The following is a 13,493-nucleotide window of genomic DNA, read 5'->3' as shown; positions in this document are numbered from 1 at the left end:
ACTGTGTGTGTGTGTCTCTCTGTGTGTGTGTGTCTCTGTGTGTGTGTCTCTCTCTCTCTGTGTGTGTGTGTGTGTGTGTGTGTGTGTGCGCGTGTGTGTGTGTGTGTGTGTGTGTGTGTGTGTGTGTGTGTGTGTGTGTGTGTGTGTGTCTGCGTGGTGTGTATGTTTCGGTGTGTGTATCTGTGTTGGTGTAGGGGGCTTTCAGGAAGTCCTATGTCCACTTGTGCAGGCTGTAGGGCTGGGTTACACCTCTCTCTCATCCCACCCATCCCTCCATCCAACCATTCCTTGACACTACTTTTTGTAGGTGGAATTTTTGGGGCTGCGCACATCCCCCTTTGGATTCCTTACCGTTTCTGTCCCCGGCTTGAAGGAGAGGACAGGGGAGAGGGAGAAAGCGATAGAAGAGAGGATTTAGTACTGAAGAGAGAGAGTGGGAGAGGAGAGAGGGATCATGTCTGGACTCTCGGCAGTGTTGAAGAGCTGGGTCATCCTGCAGACTCTGTGCCTGGCTCTGGCCCAAGTGGTGAGTGGAGTGGACATGGGAGGTTAGGACTGTACCCACATTAGGGTGGCTCTGGCTGGCGTATGGTGGGAGAGGGGTCCCCTGAAGAGAGGGACTGGGGGTGGAGGTCTAAGGGGGTTGCTAGGGGAACTGCTGTGCTTGCTTTGGTTTTGTTGTCACACTGGCTAGTGGTGGTTGGAAAACAACATTTTGGAATTGGGTTGTTTCAGAAGAATGAACGATCAGAATGGTGTTTCAGAAGAATGAACGATCAGAATGGTGTTTCAGAAGAATGAACGATCAGAATGGTGTCTCAGAAGAATGAACGATCAGAATGGTGTCTCAGAAGAATGAACGATCAGAATGGTGTCTCAGAAGAATGAACGATCAGAATGGTGTCTCAGAAGAATGAACGATCAGAATGGTGTTTCAGAAGAATGAACGATCAGAATGGTGTTTCAGAAGAATGAACGATCAGAATGGTGTCTCAGAAGAATGAACGATCAGAATGGTGTTTCAGAAGAATGAACGATCAGAATGGTGTCTCAGAAGAATGAACGATCAGAATGGTGTCTCAGAAGAATGAACGATCAGAATGGTGTTTCAGAAGAATGAACGATCAGAATGGTGTTTCAGAAGAATGAACGATCAGAATGGTGTTTCAGAAGAATGAACGATCAGAATGGTGTTTCAGAACTTGAGTGTTTCATCATCATCATCGTCATTGTGATGAAGATCAGCTGTGAACTGTGTGTGTTGTGTAATGTGGCATTGTACATGTATCTTCCTACTTTGGACTATGGCCCTTGATTCTGTGGATAGTGATTCTTCCTGAATATGGATGAAGAATGGAACTGTCTCCTTTTTCGTATGGACGGATATTCCTGAACAAAAGTTGGAGTGCATACATAACATGGACCGATTTACCATTTTTTGCCAAAAAGGAGATTCAGGAGAGAACCATAGAGGTATAGATTCAAAACTGGAATTCGGCTGGACACACACACACACACAGGCTGTGTATTCAAGACACCCAGTCAAGACACCCAGTCTCTTTACCACTATTCAAACACACATACCACACGCAGAATGACGGACCTGATGATACCCTCCATCAAATCACACCCACCTGCTATCCAATAGAATGTTACCAGTGGATCTATCTGAACAAACAGGATCCTTGTGTGGAATTCCCAACCTTTTTTTCTGAATGATTGGCACTTCTGGAATACATTTCTACACTGCATGAGGATTCTGTGTTGTGACGGGTTGAAGCGGATTGAAATCCATTTAAAAAAGCTGCGTTCCCAAAAGAAGAGGATGGGATGGGAGACGGTCTTGGTAAACATTCCCAGCCTCATGACATATACAGGATGTGGGATGATTTTCACTTCCATATCAGAAAGAGAACCTCATTCATCAATCCTATTTTTTTCTCATGAGCTCTGGATAGTTTTATAAAGGTTTTTAAATCGTTCCATATAGGCTACCAGGGGTATTGGATTTGAATTGGTGTTACATGGTTTATGTAAAAATGTGAGGGTTAGGGGTGATGTTTCTAGGTGATTCAATTACTTTGTGTTTATGATGATTTGGTCTTGTTTATAGGATTTTATTCACATGAAGTGTGATTGAAGTATGATGACACTTGATAATGTTTGATTGCCTCACATTGTTGTTCCGTCATCAATTAGCACCTGCTCCAAAACTAGCCATGTCTCCATTATCAAAAAGCTTACAATAAAATGGCACAAAAATCCCAAAACTTGCCAGTATGAAAATAACAGGTATCCAATTGAAGGAATGCCAAGAAGTGATACATTCTAAGCCCAAATAATTCTCTAAAAAACCTTTGCACATTTCTAAACCTTCCATTTTGTTCTAATTTCTTCCAGAACGGTCCTCCAGGACCTCAAGGCAATCCCGGTCCGCCCGGTCCCTCTGGCACCCCCGGGTCTGATGGCATTGATGTGAGTATCCCCTCCGCCTCGCCCAGTGCCAACAGGTTGTCACAAAGACAGGCATTGTACCTAACGGAGCACGTTGTGGTAGTAACGCGGTTGTACCACCAGAGGGCGGCACAAAAGAGCGGCACAAAAGAGCTCTGTTTCCCACAGTGAGAGAGGTCTTTGAGTCGGGAGCTTTCCCTCCATCCCAAGAGAGGGGTTTGGACTAATATCGCGGTAATGTGATACCTTTGAGGTATTCTCAGTCTAAGCAAAGCCAGGTTCTGAAAACATGTTGAGAAGACAGAATTAGACCATGAATGGAGAAGGAAAACCCCTAATGTGTGAGCCTTGTCCTGTGTGATTCAAAAGGAATGTGATGTGACAAGGTAGGATTGTATCCAATGCGATTAGTAGGAGAGATGTTTCTCCCCCAAAGCCACATAGATATACTGTTAACGTGAATGGTTTAGGATATGTCAATGCCCTCACTGAGTTGGACATAGAAGCTCATTCTCTTTCCAACTAATGGAAGGCTATGGACTGGCAGGTTAATGTTTGATGGGAACATGGATCACCTCTTCTGGGTTGGAACTTGGAATGGAAAGGGCCCCAGGGTCATACATTTATCTGCTATGATATGTGATGTCACCAAAGGGTGGGCTGGAATGGGAGTGCTGTGAAACCCAATTCTCATCAACAGTAGCTGGCTGCAGATAAATCCCAAAAAGTTGTTCACTCCCCCGTGCCCTTATTCACTCTCCGTTGCAGACTTGAGTGGGTTAGGTGTCAGCAATAGCTCCACCTAGTCTCCACTATATTCACCTACCTAGTCCTATCATGATTGGAAAGTTCCCTAACTCCACCTTGAGGGCGGAGTAACCATGAGCTGTCAGTCATGGCTGGATTTTAAAATAAACTTTTTCACCCATCCTCCTCTCCACGTGTGACAAACCGACCCTTGCAGATATGTGAGCGCTACATATGTAGCGCTTACTGTGACTGCAGTGGCATAGGTAGCCTAGTGTGTTGGGTCAGAAACCGCAAGGTTGCTAGATCAAATCCCTGAGCTGACAAGGTCTGTTGTTCTGCCCCTGAACAAGACAGTTAACCCACTGTTCCTAGGCTGCCATTGTAAATAAGAATTTGTTCTTAACTGACTTGCCTAGTGAAATAAAAAATGCAGGAACATTTCATTCACACTGTAATGCTGAACTTCGATACAGATTGAATAGAGCCCAAAGACTTCAACATCTTCTACATAAACTGATTTTCATTCATCAATTTCTAAAAGTAGCTAACATACAACGTATGAACAAATTGTTAACATCATGTCTCTCATTTTGGTTCCTCTCTCTTCACAGGGGGAAAAGGGACCTCCTGGGCCTTCTGGCCCACCAGTAAGTTACTGTGAATGCATGTTCAAGGGTGTTCATGCACCTTACTCAACATCTCTGATGTGTGTGTATACCTGAACATGGCTGTGTCTCTGTTTGTAGGGGTTGAAGGGGGACCCAGGTGAGCCTGGTCCAGATGGAGCTCCCGGAGAGAACGGCATCGACGTAAGTCTTCTATCTATTAGATGCGGAGTGTGTGAGAGATTGAAAAAGGATGAGTTTGTGAAGAACAAGAGAAACAAGAGAAAAATAGAGAGAGAGAAAGAGAGAAAGAGAGAAAGAAAGAAAGAGAGAGAGAAAGAGAGAGGGAGAGAAAGAGAGAAAGAGAAAGAGAGAGACAGAGAGAGAGGGAGAGAGAGAGGGAGAGAAAGAGAGAAAGTGTGTGTGTGTTTCAAATCAAATCAAATTTTATTTGTCACATACACATACGCAGATGTTAATGGGAGTGTAGCGAAATGCTTGTGCTTCTAGTTCCGACCATGCAGTGAGTGTGTTTGTGTGTGTGTGTTTGTGTATGTGTGTGTTTGTGTGTTTGTGTGTGTTTGGAGAAACCTCCAGGAAAGAAAAGCCTGATGCATTAATATATTTTAAACAAGCTAGAAAGACTGAGCTTCATGTTGTAATGAATGAAGGTGGCTGTTTTGAGGAAACTGCTTCGCTCTAACCAAGGGACTAGGAAGTCAATCTGCTCGTCCCACAGTCACACACTGAGAGACATTCCACAGGGATTTGTTTTCAATCAATCAAATCAATCAAATTTATTTTATATAGCCCTTCGTACATCAGCTGATATCTCAAAGTGCTGTACAGAAACCCAGCCTAAAACCCCAAACAGCAAGCAATGCAGGTGAAGAAGCACGGTGGCTAGGAAAAACTCCCTAGAAAGGCCAAAACCTAGGAAGAAACCTAGAGAGGAACCAGGCTATGTGGGGTGGCCAGTCCTCTTCTGGCTGTGCCGGGTGGAGATTATAACAAAACATGGTCAAGATGTTCAAATGTTCATAAATGACCAGCATGGTCGAATAATAATAAGGCAGAATAGTTGAAACTGGAGCAGCAGCACAGTCAGGTGGACTGGGGACAGCAAGGAGTCATCATGTCAGGTATTCCTGGGGCATGGTCCTAGGGCTCAGGTCCTCCGAGAGAGAGAAAGAAAGAGAGAATTAGAGAGAGCATATGTGGGATGGCCAGTCCTCTTCTGGCTGTGCCGGGTGGTTTTCCTGCTGATTATCTGGACGTGTCAAATCCAATCAGACCACTGTTCCACTGTTATAATGGGAATTTAGGTCTCACGCAGCAATCCCTACCTGCACTTGTTGTATGAGACTAATTCCAAATGAATATTTTTTGTTTCTTCTTTACCCTCGCTCTCTCTCTTCGTCACTCCGTCTCTACAGGGTTTGATGGGAGCAAAGGGAGACGGCGGCCCTATCGGGAACCCTGGACCTAAAGTAAGACGGCGCGTCTCAATAGTCCAAAGAAATTATTCTCAAAGTTGGGTCACGGCTCGGTAGTTTCTGAGTAAAACGTTTTTATTTTTTATTTGAATGAAAAAAGACTCCAGTCTTAACTTAAACAACTTAAACCAGTTAGAAAGCATGTAGAAGGTATAATGAACCTACATTTTAAAATGGTTTCATCTCTGAACTATTTTCCTTCAATCTAAGTATTTTCAATGTAGAGTTATTTGCAGCGCTAAATAGCAGATCGGGCTGATTTAGTGGTCTCAAACCAGTGAGCTTACCAGCATTCTTCATCAACAATATGAGCAATATGGAGTTATTGACAATTAAAAAGGTAGGACTGTTGTTCCCTTGTCATATAATTGCTACATTTACTATCAATATAGCATCAAAAAATTTATTTCCAAGTTGCATTTTGGTAAAAATAAATTGAGAAGCGACTATTTTACTAAGACTGGTTCAATTTGAGTCCAGAGGCTAAACCAGTTGAGGTCCACTGGTCTAAAGTGCCTTCCTTCTTCTCCTCATGGACACCTTTTCTGAATCCTCTCTTTGCTCTGCTCTGGTTGATTGAAAATGTGCCAGAAGTGAACTGGAATGACATCTAGACTACTAGCCTAGGTGCCAGTCTGTTTCAGAACTTAACAACACTAACATTGTGTTACCAAAGCAGAAACAGGCTGTCAACCAGGCTATGTCAGGTCATAGTAATCAGCCATTGGATGTCTGTAGTGAACTGTGAGAGAATAAACCCTCATGTTGTTGTTGTTGTTTATTGTTGTTTTCTACAGGGCCAGCCTGGACCTGGTGGTGAACCTGGACCCACTGTAAGTACTAACAGGCTCAACAGAACCTGAGCACTGTTCAGTACAGACTACATATAACCTGATCACTACAAAACCACAGGGACTAATCCTCCGTCATAAATAGGGCCCAGGGTTTTCCCGCTAGTCATACGGGCTACATAACACTGTCATCACAGCTTTTGGCAGCTGATTCTACAATCACTAGCCTCTTCCACCAGTCATGTACAATCAACCTGGTCTCAGAGCATTTGGTATTATATGTTATACTTTGTATGGTATGTATTAATTAGTGGTTCTCCATCACCCACTTTGTATGATATGCTGCAAATTAAAATGTGCATTATATGTTATGAATTTGCAAAACTTACAACATGTTACAAATTTGCAAAACATGATATGTTATGAATTCTAGCTAGGCGGCTAGGTGGCTAACATTAGCTAGCTCGCTAGGGTTAGGGGTTAGGGTTAGGTGTAGGAGTTAGGTTAAAGGGTTAAGGTTAGGGTTAGGGGTTAGGGTTAGGTGTAGGAGTTAGGTTAAAGGGTTAAGGTTAGGGTTAGGGGTTAGGGTTAGGTGAAGGGTTAACTAACATGCTATGTGGTTGCAAAGTAGCTAAAAAGTAGTAAGTAGTTGAAAAGTTGCTTATTAGCTTAAAACAAATCAAATTGTATTTGTCACATGCGCCGAATACAACTGCTGTAGACCTTACCGTGAAATGCTTAATACAAGCCCTTAACCAACAATGCAGTTTAAGAAGAGTTAAGAAAATATTTACCAAATAATCTAAAGTAAAAAAAATAAAAATAAATCAATAAAAGTAACATTATAAAATAACAATAACGAGGCTATATACAGGGGGCACTGGTACTGAATCAATATGCAAGGGGTACAGGCTAGTTGAGGTAATTTGTACATATAGGTAGGGGTAAAGGGACTATGCATAGATAATAAACAGTGAGTAGCAGCAGTGTAAAAACAAAGGGGGGAGGGGTCAATGTAAATAGTCTATGTAGCCATCTGATTAATTGTTCAGCAGTCTTATGGCTTGGTGTTTGAAGCTGTTAAGGAGCATTTTGGACGTAGACTTGGCGCTCCGGTACCGCTTGCCATGCGGTAGCAGAGAGAACACTCTATGACTTGGGTGACTGGAGTATTTGACAACATTTTGGGCCTTCCTCTGACATTGCCTGGTATATAGGTCTGGATGGCAGGAAGCTTGGCCCCAGTGATGTACTGGGGCCGTTCACACTACACTCTGTAGCGCCTTAAAGTCAGATACCGAGTAGTTGCCATACCAGGCGGTGATGCAACCGGTCAGGATGCTCTCGATGGTACAGCTGTAGAACTTTTTTTTCGGGTTTGGGGACCCATGCCAAATCTTTTCATTCTCCTAAGGGGAAAAGGTGTTGTTTTGCCCTCAACTGTCTTTGTGTGAACCATGATAGTTTGTTGGTGATGTGGACACCAAGGAACTTGAAACTCTCTACCCGCTCCACTACAGCCTAGGTTAATGGGGGCTTGTTCGGAACAGGGAGTACAGGAGGAGACTAAGCACGCAAAATGCTAAAGTTGTCCGTGATCAGATTCGAACTCGCAACTTTTGGGTTGCAAGATGTTCGCGTTGTACGCCCACCCATCCACCTCGACGATCCACCCTCCTTTCATTTTAGCTTTAAGTAACCATCTGTCTTATATAACCATACCAAATATAAAATATACTAAATGCAGTGTCTCGGATTTACATACAGAACAATACGAAATGCTCTAGGACCAGGTTGGTATAGTGGGTTCAATAACTCTGATACAGCCAGTCTGTTCTTCTAATGTTTTGGAGTCAGGGTAATCTGATCCTAGATCTGTGGTTAAGAATGAAGTCTTTCTTGCAGGTTGAGAAAGACGACATGTAGTTACAGCAGAATACCACTAGGTGGTGTTATGTAGCTATATTTGACCGACTACTAGAAAAACTACATTGACAGAGTGGAGTCAGTCAGTGATATGCATGGATGAATCACTGAATTAAGTTAATTTCTTTGTTTATATTTCATTTCATCACTTATTATGACACATTGAACACACATTGATTGTCTCAGTCAGGGTTAGCTTGATGCTTGCTGTCTGTATTGTGTTCTGCCTCCGTAGACACAGATGCTCTTAATTGAAATAACAGAAGATAATTGTTTAAACAAATCATACATGACTCATTATGCACATTTGTTTGTGATTATAGGATTATACTTAGACTTAACTAATCTCTAATCCCCTTTTCCCTCTTTGTAGGGACCCGGACTGCCTGGACTGGCTGTAAGTCAGTATTTTTTATTTATAAAGAATTAAGCTAAATATTATTCTGAACTGAATTACACTGGTAGTGTATCCTCTTCTACCCAAAGGATAAATATCCTCCTCTCTATCTATCTATCTATCTATCTATCTATCTATCTATCTATCTATCTATCTATCTATCTATCTATCTATCTATCTATCTATCTATCTATCTATCTATCTATCTATCTATCTATCTATCTATCTATCTATCTATCTATCTATCCCTCTCTCTCTCTGTCTCTCTATCTCTCTGTCTATCTATCTCTGTCTCTCTCTGTCTGTCTCTCTCTCTCTCTCAATTCAATTCAAGGGGCTTTATTGGCATGGGAAACATGTGTTAACATTGCCAAAGCAAGTGAGGTAGATAACATACAAAAGTGAAATAAAAAATACACATTTACAGTAAACATTACACATACAGAAGTTTCAAAACAATAAAGACATTACAAATGTCATATTATATATATATATCTATATATACAGTGCCTTGCGAAAGTATTCGGCCCCCTTGAACTTTGCGACCTTTTGCCACATTTCAGGCTTCAAACATAAAGATATAAAACGGTATTTTTTTTGTGAAGAATCAACAACAAGTGGGACACAATCATGAAGTGGAACGACATTTATTGGATATTTCAAACTTTTTTAACAAATCAAAAACTGAAAAATTGGGCGTGCAAAATTATTCATCCCCCTTAAGTTAATACTTTGTAGCGTCACCTTTTGCTGCGATTACAGCTGTAAGTCGCTTGGGGTATGTCTCTATCAGTTTTGCACATCCAGAGACTGAACATTTTTCCCATTCCTCCTTGCAAAACAGCTCGAGCTCAGTGAGGTTGGATGGAGAGCATTTGTGAACAGCAGTTTTCAGTTCTTTCCACAGATTCTCGATTGGATTCAGGTCTGGACTTTGACTTGGCCATTCTAACACCTGGATATGTTTATTTTTGAACCATTCCATTGTAGATTTTGCTTTATGTTTTGGATCATTGTCTTGTTGGAAGACAAATCTCCGTCCCAGTCTCAGGTCTTTTGCAGACTCCATCAGGTTTTCGTCCAGAATGGTCCTGTATTTGGCTCCATCCATCTTCCCATCAATTTTAACCATCTTCCCTGTCCCTGCTGAAGAAAAGCAGGCCCAAACCATGATGCTGCCACCACCATGTTTGACAGTGGGGATGGTGTGTTCAGCTGTTTTGCTTTTACGCCAAACATAACGTTTTGCATTGTTGCCAAAAAGTTCAATTTTGGTTTCATCTGACCAGAGCACCTTCTTCCACATGTTTGGTGTGTCTCCCAGGTGGCTTGTGGCAAACTTTAAACAACACTTTTTATGGATATCTTTAAGAAATGGCTTTCTTCTTGCCACTCTTCCATAAAGGCCAGATTTGTGCAATATCCTATCCTATGGACAGAGTCTCCCACCTCAGCTGTAGATCTCTGCAGTTCATCCAGAGTGATCATGGGCCTCTTGGCTGCATCTCTGATCAGTCTTCTCCTTGTATGAGCTGAAATTTTAGAGGGACGGCCAGGTCTTGGTAGATTTGCAGTGGTCTGATACTCCTTCCATTTCAATATTATCGCTTGCACAGTGCTCCTTGGGATGTTTAAAGCTTGGGAAATCTTTTTGTATCCAAATCCACAACAGTATCTCGGACCTGCCTGGTGTGTTCCTTGTTCTTCATGATGCTCTCTGCGCTTTTAACGGACCTCTGAGACTATCACAGTGCAGGTGCATTTATACGGAGACTTGATTACACACAGGTGGATTGTATTTATCATCATTAGTCATTTAGGTCAACATTGGATCATTCAGAGATCCTCACTGAACTTATGGAGAGAGTTTGCTGCACTGAAAGTAAAGGGGCTGAATAATTTTGCACGCCCAATTTTTCAGTTTTTGATTTGTTAAAAAAGTTTGAAATATCCAATAAATGTCGTTCCACTTCATGATTGTGTCCCACTTGTTGTTGATTCTTCACAAAAAAAATACAGTTTTATATCTTTATGTTTGAAGCCTGAAATGTGGCAAAAGGTCGCAAAGTTCAAGGGGGCCGAATACTTTCGCAAGGCACTGTATATATATATATATATATATATATATATATATATATATATATATATATATATATATATATATATATATATATATGTATGTATATACAGTGTTGTAACAATGTACAATGGTTAAAGTACACAAGGGAAAATAAATAACCACAAATATGGGTTGTATTTACATGGCACACTGTGGAATTTCACCCAGTAGATATGGGAGTTCATCAAAATTGGATTTGTTTTCGAATTCTTTGTGGGTCTGTGTAATCTGATGGAAATATGTCTCTCTAATATGGTCATACATTGGGCAGGAGGTTAGGAAATGCAGCTCAGTTTCCACCTCATTTTGTGGGAAGTGTGCACATAGCCTGTCTTCTCTTGAGAGCCATGTCTGCCTACGGCGGCCTTTCTCAATAGCAAGGCTATGCTCACTGAGTCTGTGCATAGTCAAAGCTTTCCTTAATTTTGGGTCAGTCACAGTGGTCAGGTATTCTGCCACTGTGTACTCTCTGTTTAGGGCCAAATAGCATTCTAGTTTGCTCTGTTTTTTTGTTAATTCTTTCCAATGTGTCAAGTAATTATCTTTTGTTTCTTATGATTTGCTTGGATCTAATTGTGTTGCTGTCCTGGGTCTCTGTAGGGTGTGTTTGTGTTTGTGAACAGAGCCCCACGACCAGCTTGCTTAGTCGGCTCTTCTCCATGTTCATTTCTCTTTAGGTGATGGCTTTGTTATGGAAGGTTTGGGAATCACTTATTTTTAGATGGTTGTAAAATTTTAAAGGATTTTGATAATTTGTTCTACGTTGTACACGGATATTTTTGCAGAATTCTGCATGCAGAGTCTCAATTTGGTGTTTGTCCCATTTTGTGAATTACTGGTTGGTGAGCGGACCCCAGACCTCACAACCATAAAGGGCAATGGGTTCTATAACTGATTCAAGTATTTTTAGCCAAATCCTAATTGGTATGTTGAATTTTATGTTCCTTTTGATGGCATAGAATGCCCTTCTTGCCTTGTTTCTCAGATCGTTCACAGCTTTGTGAAAGTTACCTGTGGCGCTGATGTTTAGGCCAAGGTATGTATAGTTTGTGATCTAGGGCAACGGTGTCTAGATGGAATTTGTTTTCGTGGTCCTGGCGACTGGACCTTTTTTGGAACACTGTTATTTTTGTCTTACTGAGATTTACTGACAGGGTCCTGGACTGGCATAATCTCTCTCTCTCTCTCTCTCTCTCTCTCTCTCTAGGGAGCCCCAGGCCCAATCGGCCTTCCCGGTGAGATTGGACAGACTGGACCTACGGTAAGACCCTCACCATTGTTGTCGAAGAAGACCGTTGTTGTCTTATGTCTGATAGCACACGTTATGTAATATGTTAGATACTCTTTATCGCTCATCTAATTCCCACCCTCGTTTTCCTCCCACTTCTCTCAGGGCATATTGGGAGAACCTGGCCCTCCAGGAATTCCAGGACCCCCAGGAAAACCAGTATGTTTACATCTAGAACCAGCAAGAAACCAGTAAATAAACACTTAGAACTAGTAAATACCAGTAAGTACACACCTAAAACCAGCAATAACCCAGTAAACAAACATCTAGTATTAGTAAAAACCAGCAAGGACACACCTAGCACTAGAAACCAGCTACTTAAAATCACCAAGAAACCAGGAAAATGTAGTAAGAAACCAGTAACTTAACGCAAAATACCAACGTTTAGTTACAAGCAAGAAACCAGTGTTCCAGCAATAACCCAGTAATCCCAGTCCAGATGACCACCACATTCTCAGTGTAGCAGAGCAGCTCAATGAAACATCAACTCTACATTGAGCAGTGTGTGTATCTTAGCTCCCCAGTCTATTCTACAAGGTATACAGTATCTCTCTCCATGAGGGATTTCAGGTGGGGAGCAGCCTGATAGAGTGATGCTCCCAGCCATGGGGAGTCTATTTGTTTTGGTTTACCGGTGTTGCAGAGTAAATATATTCCCATTAGATCTGTCTCCCCTGTCTCATCTCACTGCTCCCTGCATACCTCAGCCCAGGGAGGCATGCTTTACTCTAATTCAGTATACACACACTCAGAACAGCTGCCCCGGCACTGTGTTTAACAAACTATCTGTATCTGTTTTCCTTCCGCTTTCTTTCTTTCTTTCTTTCTTTCTTTCTTTCTTTCTTTCTTTCTTTCTTTCTTTCTTTCTTTCTTTCTTTCTTTCTTTCTTTCTTTCTTTCTTTCTTTCTTTCTTTCTTTCTTTCTCCCCATTCTCAATCTGTCTCCAGGGTCCTCCAGGGAAGTTCTTGGGAGGAGAGGAGGGCAGTGCAGACTTCCAGGTAAGATCCCTCCACACCTCCACCCATCCTCATCGTTTATCTCTTATCTTTGTACCTGTTCTAGTCTATTGCAGCGTTCTGGCCTTGCCCCTTGGATAGCTCCTTTCCTCTGGCTTAATACCTTACAGTTGACCCTAATTAAGCCTTACAAAGCAGTAACTCCTAACCCGAAGCCTATAGGATCCATCCTCAAACCTAGAGCTCCTGGCAATCTGGTTGTAGCTTGTGATATATAGACACAGAACTTTCCGGTACGCTGTCACTAAACCCCTATCGGTACAAGTCCTAAGTCAAGTCCTATGCTGAGTGCCCAACATAGGGGAGATAAATTCCACTCCTCTGTTCTCCTCCCTATCTCTCATTAGAGATAGGGGCTTTGTCACTGAGACGGTTTACGCTCTTGCTCTCATCCCTCTCTCTCCTTTCATCTAACACCGAAAGAGGATTCCCAGTCCTCCTTCGATCCCCTCTCTCCCTTCATTCATGTCCCTCTTTCATCCCTCCCTTAGTCTTCTACTTAATCCAAGTCCCTCATAATGTGATGCCCTGCTGGGGATTTGACACCCATAGAAAAAGAGAGTCAGCACACTGATCAATTGGCCACTTTGTTTGCTTTTGGCTGAGAAACAGACTCAATTATACTTAGAATTTTACTTTGGTGTTCTTCTC

The 13,493-nt window shown here is 42.0% G+C and overlaps 1 protein-coding gene across 1 annotated transcript in view; it reads left to right on the top strand.

The window, feature by feature from the left end:
• Window positions 1-13,493, top strand: part of LOC110489382 (uncharacterized) — a 37,801-nt gene continuing 24,308 nt past the window's right edge. Inside the window, exons 1-10 of the mRNA XM_036971048.2 lie at window positions 1-526; window positions 2,401-2,475; window positions 3,816-3,851; window positions 3,951-4,013; window positions 5,246-5,299; window positions 6,103-6,138; window positions 8,396-8,419; window positions 11,746-11,799; window positions 11,932-11,985; window positions 12,774-12,824. Coding sequence (XP_036826943.2) covers window positions 455-526; window positions 2,401-2,475; window positions 3,816-3,851; window positions 3,951-4,013; window positions 5,246-5,299; window positions 6,103-6,138; window positions 8,396-8,419; window positions 11,746-11,799; window positions 11,932-11,985; window positions 12,774-12,824 — 519 coding nt within the window. The 5' untranslated portion in view covers window positions 1-454. The remainder of the gene's footprint in view (window positions 527-2,400; window positions 2,476-3,815; window positions 3,852-3,950; window positions 4,014-5,245; window positions 5,300-6,102; window positions 6,139-8,395; window positions 8,420-11,745; window positions 11,800-11,931; window positions 11,986-12,773; window positions 12,825-13,493) is intronic.

The sequence above is a fragment of the Oncorhynchus mykiss genome, chromosome 30 (assembly GCF_057628025.1).
Source record: "Oncorhynchus mykiss isolate SJ-2025 chromosome 30, ASM5762802v1, whole genome shotgun sequence".
Lineage (NCBI taxonomy): Eukaryota > Metazoa > Chordata > Actinopteri > Salmoniformes > Salmonidae > Oncorhynchus > Oncorhynchus mykiss.
Note: the sequence above shows the minus strand (reverse complement) of the source record. Positions and strands in the feature narration are given on the sequence as shown.